This window comes from Sciurus carolinensis, chromosome 13 (assembly GCF_902686445.1).
Source record: "Sciurus carolinensis chromosome 13, mSciCar1.2, whole genome shotgun sequence".
Taxonomy (NCBI): domain Eukaryota; kingdom Metazoa; phylum Chordata; class Mammalia; order Rodentia; family Sciuridae; genus Sciurus; species Sciurus carolinensis.
The window spans coordinates 68,978,449-68,995,384 of record NC_062225.1 but is presented as its reverse complement, the minus strand read 5'-3'; the positions used below and the strand labels follow the sequence as shown (position 1 = coordinate 68,995,384).

The 16,936-nt window shown below is 33.9% G+C and overlaps 1 protein-coding gene across 4 annotated transcripts in view; it reads left to right on the top strand.

Annotated features, from left to right (window-relative positions):
• The window catches only part of Spast (spastin), a 58,497-nt gene extending 42,344 nt beyond the window's left edge, over nucleotides 1–16,153 (top strand). For all 4 annotated transcript variants that reach the window (XM_047522475.1, XM_047522472.1, XM_047522474.1 and 1 more), the window contains 7 exons: nucleotides 111–202; nucleotides 546–625; nucleotides 3,247–3,289; nucleotides 4,681–4,760; nucleotides 6,401–6,471; nucleotides 8,328–8,368; nucleotides 13,373–16,153. In XM_047522475.1, the coding sequence (XP_047378431.1) occupies nucleotides 111–202; nucleotides 546–625; nucleotides 3,247–3,289; nucleotides 4,681–4,760; nucleotides 6,401–6,471; nucleotides 8,328–8,368; nucleotides 13,373–13,495 (530 nt within the window). In that variant the 3' untranslated portion in view covers nucleotides 13,496–16,153. The remainder of the gene's footprint in view (nucleotides 1–110; nucleotides 203–545; nucleotides 626–3,246; nucleotides 3,290–4,680; nucleotides 4,761–6,400; nucleotides 6,472–8,327; nucleotides 8,369–13,372) is intronic.
• Nucleotides 16,154–16,936: the final 783 nt, after the last annotated feature.

Below are 16,936 nucleotides of genomic sequence, written 5' to 3'. Positions count from 1 at the left end.
TATTGAATTCAGTAGAATACACTATGTTAATAACATATAAACTAGATTACTTATAGATGATACACATATTTTGGCCTTTTATTAAAGTCTTATCCTTTGATTTTCTGTAGATGAAGTTGATAGCCTTTTGTGTGAAAGAAGAGAAGGGGAGCATGATGCTAGTAGACGTCTAAAAACTGAATTTCTAATAGAATTTGATGGAGTGAGTATATACGATTGCTGTTGTTGTTACTGGAGTTCAAACCCAGGGGTGCTCAACCACTGAACAACATACCCAGTTCTTTTTATTTTTATTTTGAGACAAGGTCTTGCTAAGTAGCTAAGGACCTCAGCCTGCCAAGCTACTCGGATTATAGGGCATCATGCATGGCTGTGAAATTTTTATTGTGGCAGGATTTTTTTGTTTTTGTTTTTGTTTTGTTTTGTTTTGTTGTGTGTGTGTGTGTGTGTGTGTATTCCTATTAAATGACCCCATTTAGAAATATGTATTTTTCTTTTTCGTTACTTTGCTTAAAAGTACTGAAAAAATGCTTTTTTGGTTATAGGTACAATCTGCTGGAGATGACAGAGTACTTGTAATGGGTGCCACTAACAGGCCACAAGAGCTTGATGAGGCTGTTCTCAGGTAGAGCTATTGATGTATAAATACAAGTGTTTATGACATGTATTTACTCATGTGTTCATCTCTTATTTCTTATTTCCTTACTCTCGATTTTAGACTAAAATATTTTCCTCCCTCTGCTGCTATCTCCTGGTCTCTTATTGCCAATTAAATAAGGACTTTGGTCATGTATGGAATGATATCAAGAGAACTAGCCTTCACTTTATGGTTTTAGGCAAATTGCTTAATTCTTTTTGGATGTATTAAATTATCTTTAAACTCCAAAACTGATTCTTGTTGGGCTTCATGATCACAGCAGGATTTATGAGAACCGTCTAGTACATTTGAGCAAATTTATTCCCTTCATATTGGAAAGATAGTTTGACTCAGGATAAAATTCTTGGACCTACTTTTCTTTTCCCAAAGAATTTATAACATTGCTCCATTGTTCTAGAATTGGATGTCACAGTGTAAAAGTCTACATCCAGATTAATTTTTTTTCACATTTATAGATTAACTCGGTTGTTTTTGTTGGGTGGCGGGTACTGGGGATTGAACTCAGGTGCACTCACCATTGAGCCACATCCCTAGCCCTATTTTATATTTTATTGAGACAGGGTTGTTTAGCACTGAGTTGCTTAGCACCTCATTTTTGTTAAGGCTTTGAACTCTCAATCCTCATGCCTCACCTTCCCAACCTGCTGGGATTACATTGTGCATCACTGTGTTTGACTGATTTGTTTTCTTTTTACTAGATAGAATTTTCAACCACTGAGACTGGGGTTGTGGCTCAGTGGTAGAGCACTTGCCTAGATGTGTGAGGCACTGGGTTCAATTCTCAGCACCACATATAAAAAAATAAATTAAATGAAGGTCCATTGACAACTAAAAAAATGTATAAAAAATTTCAAAACACAGAATTTTCAACCACTGAAGTGTAATTATTTGAGAATTACATTAATTGGTCTTTGTTAATTTTTTTGAGAGATTCAGTGTTTACTTAACGTTTGGAACGTCCTTTTTTTGGAATTTATTTCAAATACTAACTTTAACTTAGTTTTCTTAATCATTTTTTTGTTTTGTTTTGTTTTTTTGAATGTAAATTTTGTATTATATTGCGTCTCTTTGTCCCTCTATCTGTAATATCCTTTCTATTATTTTTAAACTCTCAGAATAGAATAAAACAAAAACAAAAAGACCTGTTTTCCCAAGTCTGTGGCCTATATTTCTTACTAAGTTAGGATTTATTATCCTTTCTCCTATACTTTTATAGCCTGTTATAATCTGTTTCTGTGGTGATTTTTCTTTTTCTTTGCATTCCTGACATATCCTATTTTTCACCTTCTTTTGTCTTATTTCTTTGAGCCTTTGTATCCATTTCCTTAAACTCTTGTTTAAAAAAACCTTTTCCATTAAATTATTTCATTGTATGAAGATACCTGGTTGTAGTTCTAATTTGCTATGTGGCAAAATATTACGCATGTTCTTTGTTTGATCTACTTTATTTATTTTAGGATTCCCTCCCCCTTCTTTTTTAAGTGAACCCTGTGACTTTTCCTTTTTGCTTATTATTTTTCTTTGGATAAGGGGAGTTTTCTTAGAAAACCTAGTTTTCGAAGGATATTGTTGGGTGAGGGCTAAAGAAGTAAGAGTATACCCTGTGCTAACAGGTGGTCACAGTGAAGCCCTATCTGGCAATGAAGTGTATATAAATAAGAGGTAAGGTTGATTTATTCTTCTGCAACTGAATAATATTGATGACAGCAGAACAGCTTGTCATCCAACCGAAGTTGGATAGTGCTTTCTTGTAATAGATAATGTGTCTTTCGGTTTCTACGTACAGTCCTTCCTTACCATTCTTGTGTTATCAGTTCTCATGGTCTGCAGAGACAGGCCTAACATGCTTGCTTAAATAATAGGGAGTGGTTTTATTACCCTTCATGGTGTGCCGTCTTTGTGTTCTCTGAAAACTTGATGTTTTGACAGCCGTGTCCATTATCTGCAATGGTAGATCTGATGTGTATCTTCTTTTGTTGGTGTAATTTTCACCACTACAACAGCACTTCGTTCTTTTAGATCCATAACTGAAACCTCGTATGATGATGATGATGAAATTTCCATTCTTCTTCCTGTAATCTTGTTGATTGCAGTCATTTTCAGATTCATGAAGACAGTAGAGATCTGTCTTCATGATACTACTTCTTATATCAGATAGTTTGTTTTAAAGCATGTTTGCTATTAAAAATGTACATCTAATAAATGGTTAACTTAGCATGTCTTGAATTAAAGACTTTTAAACATTAACTAGAGAATTTTTTAGGGATTAAAACCAGAGCAGTCTACCACTAAGCTACATTCCCAACCCTTTTTATTTTTGAGACATGATCTTTCTGAGTTGTTGAGGCCAATTCTCCTGTTTCAGCCTCCTAGGTCGCTGGGATTATAAGGTGTGTGCCATTGAGCCTGTCTAACCAGAGTGGTGTGGGTTTTTTTTTAAAGTAACAAAAAACGTTTTTTTTACATTGATAACTACTATGATGTGTTCAGTTCTTACACTGTTAACGCTTTTTCATATCATGTTACTTGAGCTGAGTTACCTTTAAATTCAAAATACTTCTAAAATTACTTGAATCTTTCTCTTTTAGGCGTTTCATCAAACGGGTATATGTATCTTTACCAAATGAGGAGGTATGTATCTGAACTTCTTTTTATCAGTAGAAAAAAAAACTACCATCTTGACAATGTTGAGTCTTCCAATTCATGGTATAGCCACTTTGTAACAGTTTGGTAGTTGGTTCAGTTTCCTTTCCCATTCTTTTCCTGTTCCTTCTTCCTTCCTTCCTTTCCATCCACCTACCTACCTACCTACCTACCTTAATTTCTTTTAGTATTGGAGACTGAATCCAGGATCTCATACGTGCTAAGTAAGCACCGTAGTACTGAGCTATGTCCCCATAGTTTGGCAGTTTCTTAAAAAGTGTAAGTATAAACTTACCACAGACCCAGCAATTCCACTTTTAAGTATTTACCCAAGAGATGGCTAGAAATGTAGCTCAGTGGTAGAGCTCTTACTTAGTATGCCTGAGGCCCTGGGTTTGATCTCTACTACTGCCCAAAAAAAAGAAAAGAAAAAAATTTACCCAAGAGAAGTGGAGACATCCACACAGGGACATGGGGACAAGAATTATTATAGCAGCCATGCCATGTTAATAATAGTAAAAAACTGCTAAGAAAACTGTTCATCAGTTATTAAATGGATAAGCAAATGTGGTGTATATACTTAATGAACACTGGCAATAAAGGGAATTGGCCATACATGCTACATACGGTAATGTAAATGAAACTCAAAAACATTAAATGAATGAAATTACATGTGAACAATTTCATATTATATAATTCTATTTATATGAAACACCTGGAAAAATAAAATTTCTAGAAACAAAAGTAAACCAGGGTTTACTAGAACAATGGGTAGGTAGGAATGGGGATTAATTACAAACAGGCATGAGTGAACCTTTTGGAGTGATAGAAATATTCTGGAACTGTGTTATTGTGATGGTTGCAAAACCCTGTAAATTACTTACGTTATTGATTATATTAAAATTCAAACTTTATAAATTCATACTTACTAGAACTTTTTAAAAAATTATGGTTGTCTAGCTCAGATACTTGACATTCTTGGTCCTTTATTTGAATTGTCTTCTTTTGTACTCTAAGGTAAAGTCTCAAAAGATAAGTACTTTTTCTTTAATACATTGTATTTTGTTCATTAGAGCATTGTAATTATATGCAGTAGTTGGATTCATTTTGACAAAATCATACATGTAAGGAATTTGATTTCAGTCCCCACTGCCCCCCTTCCATATTCTTCTGTTCTACTAGTCTTCCTTTTGCTCCTTTAAAAATAGTTCTAACTCCATTTAACAGATATTAATAAGGCTTCAAGGTGACAGGATGTGAACCTGATTCCTGGATATTTTATTAAGCTGATTCTTAGCTTATTAAGTAAGAATTATTAATTTTGATAATTCTGATATTAAATTAGACTGCACTGATAATACTTTAATATTTCTTTTCAGACCAGACTACTTTTACTCAAAAATCTGTTATGTAAACAAGGAAGCCCATTGACACAAAAAGAACTAGCACAACTTGCTAGGTGAGTAATTTGATTTGGTTTATCTTATTTTTTTTTAATAAAGTTTACTGTTTTCATCACTTTTTTAAATTGTTTTTTTAACCTTTTTAAATTTTGTTTTAGTTGTCAATGGACATTTATTTTATTTAGAAAGGGATTAGCATTATCAATATTTAGATAACTTACTAATCAAATTAAAGGACCATTATTCCAGCTCAACTTTTTAAATATAATCTCCTTTAAAATTATTATTATTTATAATTGTGTTTGGGAAGTTTTTAGAAAGCAAAGATTCAAGTGTTAAACTTAAAAGTCAAGATCATATCATAAAAATTGAGTCAAAATTATATTACTGTCTGAATAGCCATCCATGTATAGAAACTCCTTTGCTGATTAAGTCTGAATATGTCTAGTGCTGAAGAACTGTTTTCTATGATGCATTGTGACCAACAAGGGCCATGACACTAGCTATAGCAACCACTACAAGAAGTTCTGGCAGTGAAGGATAGAGATTAGGCTTAACTTTGATTCCAGCAAGAACTAAATGGGCATTTGTAGCCAAGAAGCAAGGTATAGAGGTAGGTAGATGAAAAATTACTCACAGGAAACACCAGGGGTGAAAGGGATTCTTACTGAAGGCAGGCCAAGATGGAAAGTATCAAGGGGGGTGGTCACATACCCAGGATGAAGAATATTTTCAAAATTCACTTAGCAATTTTCTTACTCAAGTAGATTCTATAGCAAGCCTAGGGTGGAGCCCAGTTGAGCAGAGGGCTCAAAGGAGCCTGATTACATTGTTATATCTTAAACTTTTTTTTCTTTACAAACAGCGTCCTTAAGTAGAAACTGGAGATAAGAGATTCACTCATTAACTTTAGTTCCTGAAAAATGTCATAAAGTATTTTAAAATTTTAACAAATACATGAATAGTGAGTAATTTTAGTAAGAGCTCTGAGTTCCCAGATACGTATGAGAAGAGAAATTAAACACTTGGGAATATAGAGGTCCTCCTTTGTCATTTCAATAAAGAATTCTGCTAGCAATGTTTCATCTGTCAGTTGTTTTAACAACTTACCTGATAAGAAGCTGCTTTTTCTCCTGTTTTATTCTCCTCGCCCTCCTTGCCTCTCTTCTTAATTCCCTAGTTTTAATTCCCTTTAATAATCTCTTGGCTGCCCAGCACCCTCTCTCTGTTGTGGCACCCTGTACAGTTGTGCCTTTTTTTGCTATTGCCTTTATCCTTTCCTACATTTAATGAAATTTACCTTAATCTATCTTCATTGCATCAAGAGAGTGCTCTTTGTGAATATAAACACTAATTAACTTACAGAAAAGTAATGTGGTTATGTGTCAGTTGGCCACCAGTGGCTTATAGATTTTACCTTTCCAGGTAATATGTTTACAGTTTAATGGGCCTCCTGGAGAATATGCCTTAATCTAAAGGAATGGGTCTAACATTGAATATTTGAAGTGTTATAAGGAACCAGTGGAGTAAATTGTTCTGCTTTTAGCAAATGGGCCTTTTTCTGCCCTTAAAATCAAACAACTAAACTGTCAGCTTGCTGAAAAAGGCAAAATAGTTTATATCCTCTTACTCCGTGGAGATTTTTTAATCTGCAGAGATGAAAATGGTTTACTCTTTATTCCTTCTACCTTTTCAGAATGACTGATGGATACTCAGGAAGTGATCTCACAGCTCTGGCAAAAGATGCAGCACTGGGTCCTATTCGAGGTATGTGTACAAGAGCTTGAAACATGAGAACTGCTTATTATTCCACTTCAGAGATTTAACAAAACCCCACCCACAGATCCTTTTTATTATTAGTGTGAAAGCAGTAAAGCTGTCTCAGTGGAAAACTTCACACAGTTTCTAGACTAGAGATCAACAGACTTTTTATGAAAAGACCTTATGGTAAATATTTCAGGTTTTGTGGACCACATCTGGTCTCTGTTGTAGAGTCATCATCATTGTCTCTTTCTCTTACAACAACCTTTTAAAAATGTAAAACCATTCTTAGCTTACAAGGCATATAAAAATAGTCCATGAGTCAGTGGACCATTATCCCTATTGCAGACAAGAAGTTTTACTTCATGATAGGTAAGGAGTGAGAAATTACCAGGAAAAGAAAATTTTATTTATTTATTTTGCAGTGCAGAGGATATAATCCTGGGCCTTGTGCATGCTAAGACAAATGTTCTGCCACTGAGCTATACCCCCCAGCCCAAGAAAACTTTTTTAAACAAGCAAAAAGTAATAATAAAGGGGAAAGTGTTCTTGTCTGTTTTCTTTTCATTTTAGTATTCTAATATCACTTGAAATTAATGTCTAAATTTTTTACTTTTTTTTAGGTTATCCTTTCAGCAATTATAAAAATATATATCATTCATTATTTTGTTTTGATTCAAGTAAATTTGTTGTTTCTGAATACCACAGCTGATTCTTATAGTTTAAGTTAAATTCACTATGGTGCATGTGAGATTAGATATTCTCAGCTGCTTTTCCACAGCCAGCTAGGCACTGAGTGGATGATGTTCTCAGTTATACACTGATGTTGGCTGTGATGATAAATAGAACAAAGAAAATGCAGCTTTTAAAGCACTAGGTATAGCTCCAGTCCTTTTCTCTTAAGAAAGTAAAATTGAATGAAACTGAAGGAATAAGATGTTAACCTAGTCAAAATGTTTTGTTTCACATTAGTTCCCAATACCTGTAGTTTCACTTCCTTTGGTTTCAGTTAATAATCACCTATGGTTTGAAAACTCCCTATAGTACAATAAGATTTTGAGACAGAGACCACATGAATAGAACTTTCATGACACTATACTGTTACAATAATTGTTCGATTAATAGTTATTGTTAGTAAACTTTTACTGTGCCTAATTTATAATTGAAACTTTATCATGGATATGTATGTATAAGAAAAAGCGTGGACAGGGCTTGATATGATCTACCATTTCGGGCATTTACTGGAGCTTATGGAATGTATCCCCCGTGGATCACGGGGAACTACAGTATTTGTTAAAAAATTACTTATAGCACATCTCTCTCAGTGAAATGGGGTACTGCTGCTGCCTTAGAAATAATAAATATAATCATATGTATATAAAAAATAAATTATATGTGTATTTTGAAACTGAGTGAACAAACTTACTATGAGAGGTATGAAATCTTGTTCAAATACTAGACTCAGAAATAGTAACTAAAGTGTAAATCATTTATATTTGTTTAGAACATTGTAGCTGTTATTCTAAAGCACTCAAAAGTTTTGGGTTTAAAAGAAACAGACTAATGCCTTTTTGTAAAGAACAAATTGCATTAAGTTCATTGTCAGATTCATGAACTCTATTGTTCTTGGGCAATTTGCAAGAAATTGAATGCCTCCTTTCCATTTATTTCTAAGAAGAAATGTTTTCTACTGTAAGCATTTATAAATTGCATATGCTCTCAATGTTAACATGTGTCTCTTAATAAAACTATTTATGAAACAGATAATATTAGATCATTATACTTGGCATTGCCCTTAAACAATTTAAACTTAAAAATCTTTTATTTTTTTTAAGTATCTGACTGACTTTTACATTTTACAGAACTGAAACCAGAACAGGTGAAGAATATGTCTGCCAGTGAGGTATCCTATTTTATGATTACTTTTCTTTAATTTGGTCCTTTATAAGTCTTACATTGTTAGTCTGGGGTTTTTTAGCTTATTTGATCAGAAACTAGGAAAAAAAAAACTTCATTTCAAAATATGGGATCTGTGAAATTAGTCTCATGTTGTTCTTTGGTAATGGTCAAAAAATATAAGTAGCCGTTAAGTTTCTATCAAATTATATAATGTAAATATTAAAAATTATTTAAAAACTTGATTCCATACATTATGTAAAGTACCCTGTGACTATATAACTCCTTAATGTTCCATTTTGTTAGTTTTTTCAGTCTTTTTTCCTCCTTAAAAACAGTACAGTCACTATTATGCTGGGTGTGGTGGTACACACCTGTAATCCCAGCAGCTTAGGAGGCACGTGTTCAAAGCCAGCCTCAGCAACTTAGCAAGACCCTAATCAACTTAGTAAGACCGTGTCTCAAAATAAAAAGTAAAAAAGGGAGCTGGGGAGATAGCTCAGTTGGTAGAGTGCTTGCCTCACAAGCACAAGGCCCTGGGTTCAATTCCCAGCACCACAAAAAAAAAAAAAAAGGTAAAGAAGATCTGGGTATGTTGCTCAGTGGTTAAGTGCTAGTAGGTTCAATTCCTAGTACCAAAAAAAATGTACTGTGGTAATATAATTTATTGTATTTTCTTAATATGAACGGCAACCTCATGAGACATTAAAGTATTTGGAAAAATTTGCATGTAAAATATAACATTGGATATACAGGATGGTTATAGTTATATGAGCAAAATTTGTGTATCAGGCTTCAATTATGTTTTTAACTTTTCTGTCAGAGATTTTTTGTTTATTGCCCTAGTTTCAACAGCTTTTGAAGGGATAGTAAACTGTTAATATAGAGAATGAGTATATTTGAGTACATTTTGGCAGTCTTTTTCTTCAAAGCTGGAGTAAAATTGAGGTTGCCTGATTAGGCAACTTGTACATTGTCAATTTAGTCAACTGCATTACTCAGAAAACCCTCACTTTTCTTGCAGCCTCTCTCTGTCCCCCACCTGCACAGTGCTGGAGCTCAAACCTAGGGCTTTATACATGTTTAAGCTCAGACTTTGCCACTGAGCTACACCCCCAGCTTCACAGTAGCATTTTGCTCTAAAAAAGTAAGCATTGTGTATGAACTATTTCTTCACCACACATTACTCCCCCTGCTTTTGAGTCAGGATAGGTACTCTAGCCCCTTAGACTAAAGATGAGGAAATAGCCATTGCATGCATGAATTTGGAACTCTGTTTGTCCTTTGGAAAAGCCAGGCAGAATAAAGGGAATTGTCATGGGGTAGTGTTGAATTAGAAATCACCATCTGGCATGTGAATTTAAACAAGAAGCAGTCTAGAAATTCCCAGTGTATTTAGAAGGCAAAATCCTCTGAGTTCCAGATGTGACTTTGCCTTTTTAAAAATAGATTGGGAATTTATAGACTGCTTCTTACAATCTTGATGTGAGAATTATTGGAAAAGCTATTTGTGAAATGGAATACTTTGATATACTTTTGTTAATGTAATAATTTCCTGGAAACAAGTAGGTGGCTCCTTAGAAAATACAGTTTCTCAGGAGTCTGTCCATGGTTATTTCATGAGAACAAGAGATTGATAGTGGGCTCTTATAGTCATTACTGTGTGTGTTTTTTCCAATCCTGAGAGTATACCTATAATCAAACTTGGAGCATTTTTTTCTTCACTGAATAAAGTCAACCTGAATTATCTGAGGAGTAAAGAACATTTTAGTTTATTTTCTTTTATTTTTGCAGTGCAGAGGATAGAACTTAAGTCCTCATACATACTAGGTAACACCTCCCCAACCCCTTTTTATTTTGCAACAGCATCTCGCTAAGTTGCTCAGGCTGGCCCTAAACTTGGCCATCTTCTTGGTTCCGCCTCCCCAGTAGCTGCGATTATAGTTGTGCGCCACCACATCAAGATTTATTTTCCTTTCTCAGAAGAAACTTTCATGAATTCATGACTCTAAAACAAGATAATTCTGTTGCATGAGGTAGTTATTGCTGCGTAACAAATCACTCCTAGATTACCAGTTTAAGACAACACACATTTATATATCACAGTTTTACAGAGTCAAGAATTGAGGCACAGCTTAGACAAGTCTACTTCAGGTTGTTCTTACAGGGTTACATCCAAGATGGTGGCCCAGTGTCTTTTACAATGCTGTGATCAAGATGTTGACAGGACTATAGAAAGATCTGCTTCAAAGCTCACTCATATGGTCTTTTGCCAGATTTATTTCCTCATGAGTTGTTGGATTTAAAGTCTTGGTTTTTACTGGCACCTAGCGAGAGGCAGCTTTTAATTCCTTGCTATCTAGGCCTCTCTAACAAAGCAGTTAGCTTCATTAAGGCTAAAAGGGCCAGCAGAAAGGAAATTATAGTTTGTATAATCCCATCACATCACATTTGCTATATTTGGTTCTTTAGGTCCAGTCTACATTCAAGGGGAGAGGGTTGCACACATGCATATGTAGAAGGTGAAGGTCATTTGGAGATCCTCAGAAGCTAGCCATCATATCTATAAATCAATTTTTTAAAAAATTTATTGTTGTTCAAAGGGTGACAGTTGGCCAGTGAAAATGGCTTAATTGGGATGAGCCCTCTCAACACTTCTAGAACTTCGAAAAGCATTCTTCTTTCTGGGAACAAGTTATTCCAGGCACATCTTGAATTGTTAACCTTTCTTAAGAGAGAGAATCAGCAACTTTATAGGAATGCTGGTTCATTTTATTAGAGAATAATTTGTCTCTGGATACTGAAATTCATACTCTTCTATTTTTTTAGCAGTACTATTAGCCTACTGTAGTAACAATACTGATTTATTTATTTACTTACTTATTTAGTTTTGGTACTGGGGATTGAACCCAGGGGCGCTTAACCACTGAGCCACATTCCCAACCCTTTTTAATTTTTATTTTGAGACAGGGTCTCAACGAAGTGACCTAGGGCCTTACTAAATTCCTGAGGCTGGCTTTGAACTTGCAGTCCTCCTGCCTCAGCCTCCCAAGTTACTGGGATTATAGGTGTGTACCACCATAACCAGCAAGACATTTTTTTAAAAATGTCATGAGTTCCTCTCATTCTGAGAGAGTACATCTATTTCAGAATTACTATATAACATACCTAAAAATATAATCATTCAAAATGTCATAAAATTATATTTTACTAAAATTTAGGAAAACTAAAAATTAATGAATTATGAGAAGTGACATCAGTGGTACTTTTTGTGATCACCCTATTAACTATGTAAACCCAGGTGACAGTCTTTCAATCCTTAGTTCTGCTATATACTTTCATTCAGATTTGTTAAGTTTATTTTTAATCTAGTGATTTGGGTAATAATTTGACAGTAACCTTCTGAATAAGTTAATATTTAGAAAACACTTAAAATAGTCTGGCACATAGTACTACATAGGGTCTATTAAATAATTTAAAAATATATAAATACTTAATAGTGGTATTTGATTCCTTCTCCTCCCCCTCTTGACTCCTCTTTCTTGATGCCAGGGATCAAACCTAGGACCTCATGCATGGTAGCAAGCACTCTAAGTACATACATGCTAAGCCATGTTCTGTCACTGAGCTACCCTCCTGACCCCCATAAGGGGGATTTTGGAAAGACTATAGATAAAAGTTGTTAGTTTTATCTAAAATTCTTTAACTTATATTTTGTCCAAATACACAGGTATAACTAGTGGTAGTTTTTAACATAGACCATTTTGTGCCACACTCCATTTTGCCTTTTAAAAATACCTAGATAGGGCAGGGGGTATAGCTTAGTGACAGAACATGGCTTAGCATGTATGAGGCCTTGGGTTCAATCCCCAAATACATAAAAATACTTAGTTAATCCAAGTACAGTGGCTGTGCCTGTTGTCACAGCTATTCAGGAGGCTGAGGCAGGAGGACTGCTTGAACCCAGGAGTTCAAGGCCAGCCTGGGCAAAATAGCAAGACCCCCATCTCCAAAAAAAAATTAGATACATATATTCATTAACTCAGCACTGTTTTAATCTGTGTTTCTAAAGGCAATATAAATTTTTGGAAAATACGACCAAATTAATATAAATGCATTATAAGCAATAGTAATATTAGAAAATACTAATATTAGAAAATTTCATATACAAGCATCCTGTATGTTACAGTTAAAGAGCAATGTTTAAATTCCCATTTGTTTCTTGTAACACCCCTTTCCCCCTTTCCTTTCTAATAAAACCTAGTATGAATTTAGCTGGAGTATACTTGTGGTAAGACTTCACAATGCATAATTCCATGAAGCAACATAGAAAAAAAGTTGAAAGGATATAAATCAGAGTTGATTGAATATCTAAGTTGTGGAATTGTGAGTGATTCCTTTTTCTGCTTGTCTGTATTTTGTCAATTTTTTTTTTTCTCTCTAATTTGCAGTATTGGGGATCTAACCCAGGGCCTTGCACGTGGTAGGCAACCACTCTATAACTGAGCTACATCCCCAGCCTGTGTCAAATTTTCTGTAATGAGTATGTGTTTGTGTGTGTTATAATGAGAAAACATGCTTCAAAATGTTAATACTTATGAAATAAACACAAGTTATAAAAGTCTATCAGTAGTCAAGCGTGGTGGTACATTCCTATAATTCCAGTGGCCTGGGAGCCTGAGGCAGGAGGATCACAAATTCAAGGCCAACCTGGCAACTAAGCAAGACCTAAAAATAAAAAATAAAGAGCTGGGGATGTTGCTGAGTAGTAGAATGCCCTGTGTTCCATTCCCAGTATTGTAAAAGGGGGAGAAGTACATTAGTGTAGCATTTGTGTCAGGTATCTTATAGAGCAAACTTGCCTACATATAGTAAAGAAAATGTGTTAAAATGATTGGCATGATTTTCTAAGAATACACTTCTCCATAATGACATTAATAAACAGCAGTGTCATTATTTTAATCCATAACTGTGTTAACTACTGTGTGTCATATGCTTTTTAAAAATCTAGATGAGAAATATTCGATTGTCTGACTTCACGGAATCCTTGAAAAAGATAAAACGCAGTGTGAGTCCTCAAACCTTAGAAGCATACATACGGTGGAACAAGGACTTTGGAGATACCACCGTTTAAAGAAATGTATTTGTAAGCCTGCAGAACGTTTTACTTAGCAAGAAAGAAACACATGATCTTCAATGAACAATTACCAACTACTACAGAAACTCTTAAGTTTACAAACTCTTCAAAGTCTTAAAATTATTTGTGCTCCAGTCTTGAAGATGAATGTGACAACAAATAAAGTACACAACATGAATGGAATATTTTGTTGTTTAAGGCCTTCTTGCCTTGGATGTTCATGGTTATTTCAATGGGCACTGTAAGGTAGAGCACAAGAAAAGCTGATTCTGGTCTTCTTTACCAATATAATTGTAATGTAAATAATAATTTGTATATTGTGTTGCAGATGAAAGTATTCCAGAGACAGTGAATGGTAGAAGACACAGAGCCTTTGGTTGTTTGTCTTGTTTTTTTCTTACAATAGTAATTTTTCCTATTTTTCTTTCCTAATGTCTTAACTACCAGTGATTGGAATATCAAACATTCTTGTTTCTTTGTTTGTTTGTTTGTTCCTTGTTCTTTTCTTCTTAAAAATCCAGTGTGCCAAATGAAACTTTTCCTAACAGCAATAGGGAAAAGCTAGTTTGAGGCTTTTTTCCTTCACAAATCTACAATATTACACAGTTGTTCTATTCTTTTTACTTTTTATTTTTCTATTACATTACTGCCAAACAATTTAGAAAGCAATAGAGCAACAAAGGAAATCTGGTAAAATAGAGGTTTGGCTTACTCTGTCATGTAACATGTAGATCAGTCTTCATATATCTACAGGTTTTTTCCTAAAAGGTCAAAACTTACCTTATTCCAGATGAAATTTATTTTCTGGTAGAATTATTCTGATACTTAAGAGAGCCAATTTTAACTGCTATAAAAGTGGCTCCAGTGAGAAAAAAGGGAAATACTGGGAGCTAAGACGTTTCTAATTTATTGCTTATTACTTACTGTTTACAGAATAATTATAAACCTGTAGAACTATCATCTTTTATTCTTAATAATTATGACTCCCTTCACTGAAACTTACAATACTGAATTTTTATACACTGCATACATTTTATAGGTTTCTTGTGCTTACTTTATTAAGAAGTTCTAGTCTGTTAACTTTTTGTTTCCCCAAAATGTACAGTAATTGTTCTTGTTCGTATAAATATGCCTGGACTTTTATTATATGTCATTGTAGAAAGTAGAGACTCATATCATGGCCTTTTAAATATTAAAATAAAGGCAAATGGATGTTTGCCCTTAGTTTACTGGTTAAGTTTGTTTACAGAATTTTTCTTTGGTGCTTAAAGGATGCTATGTAGAATGTCATGGTGAAAAGAGTAATTTTGTAGTAGTAACAAAGACTTTTCATTTAGGAAAGCCATTTTGAAAGAATACATAAAAATACAATTGCCCCTACTCGACAAGAATTTTTTAATGAAGATTATACATTCTCCTTAATTTTATTCTTCAATTTGTTAAAGATTTGTCTAGCTATAGATGTATGGTTTCTTAGAATTGAATGCTGTTTGTACCCATAACTTTAATCATGATTTTAGAATTCCCTGGATGATAAAAATGAGTTGCGATGAATAGAAGAAAAAAACCTTAAGCCACAGCTGTGCTCTTTTAGGTCATGAGTAAAGTGCATCTTTTTAATGTTATCAAATGTTAAAGCATCAAATATAAAATACCAAGAATGAAAAGTAGTGATAAACATATATATGAGAAGAATTGGGAAATCTCAAAATCTTTTCAATAAAGCTCATAAAATTCTTTTTTATTTAGAAAGGGATATACATTAAAGGACTATGGTTCCAGCCCAACTTTAATCTCCTTTAAAATTATCACGATTTATAATTCTATTGGGAAAGTTTTTAGATAGCAAAGATTTCAAGTGTTAAACTTATAAGTCAAGTTAATATAAAAATTGAGTCAGTTATATTACTGACCATCCATGTATAAACATTGCTTTGCTGATTAAGTCTGAATAATGGTAGTGCTATGATGTACTACAACCAAATTTTAAGCTGTGTTTCTTGCATAGAAGGGCCATGAAAGTAGAATTATGTAGTAGGAGATAAGGGATTGGTTTGGTCATTTTCAATAAAAATAGAAGTTGTGGATATTTTCTGAATTAATATTAGTCATAGATTGTAACCTTTTATATTTCATGTTGAACTGTGTTATATTTCTTAAAAGATAATGCTTGAATATGAAGCTTTGGTGTGCTCTTCATGTTAATATGGCAGAGTTTTGTAAACTAAATTGAAACTATTAATGTTCTGAACTTTGAGCCAAAAAAATCAGTTCTATCTTTCCAGATGTATTAGGGTCAAAGCTTATTTTGAAACAGTTCGCCCATTGAGGTTATTAGCTTTCTGGCTTGCATATATATGCTCTGTGCTTGAGAAGAACTGGAGGAAAAACAGGTAGAATTCTTATTTAAATACATATACAGCAGTCTTTGTTTATAGTGTAAAATTCTTTATATTTTGTACAAAAACTAATTCTTTTGGTAAAATGAACCATTTACACTTTTTTTTGGACTCTGAGTCAAAGGATTTTCCTTTAAATGCTTGTCTCAATTTCAGTCTGGTCTTTTGTACTTATTTCAGAAAAAATGAATTAAAGGGTACAGCTGCACAAAGTGGGTATTTATCCTAATGGATTGTAAATAAATGATAAACTTTATTTTGCCTTTACTTATTTAAAATTTTTTGAGATTTCAGAGTTTGCAACCTTATAATGGAGTATTTTTGTAACTCTTTTAACAATAATAGTTATAAACTCTGAACCAAATATTAAAAGCAGTGAGTAGAATACCCTGGACAACAATGAAAACCAGAGAGAAATTCTGCAAAATCCTACATTAGGAGAAATTGACATTAAAGGGCTTTTACCTACAGGGCAATTTATCTGGGAATAGAATTCAAGCCAAATGTCAATCTTGCTGTGCTGAGTAGTCATGTAGTGCTTCTAGAACAGCTCGAAATTGGAAAGAATGTATCGGAAAGGCCTGAGAGAAGTAAACCCCCAAATCTGCTGCATATTCCTTTCAAGCCCTTATTGGATTCCAAAATTGTACCTGTGTAGTGGGATATTCAAAGGAAGCCAGCAGAAAGCAGTAAAATCTAAAGAATAGAGTAGGGGATAGCAATCACTTGAGGATAATTTTGAAATTCAAGTTCTACTAGGGGATTGAGTAATACACTTCATGTTTATCATTGAAAACCAAAAGATTCTGGGCTTTAGGAATCATGACAATATACTAGTGGCTGTGCTTTAAGACTCGGGACAAAACAGAAAGAAATTTACTCTAACAAAGCTTAACTTCGACAGCATGAAGGTTATCCATTAATAGGGTAAAGCCAGAACAAAACATTTTTTTATAAGAAAACAGAATCCAGAATCTTTGTAATGTCTCCCAAAGTCCACAGTTACTAAGCATGCAAAGAAAAGTTGTATGATCCAAAA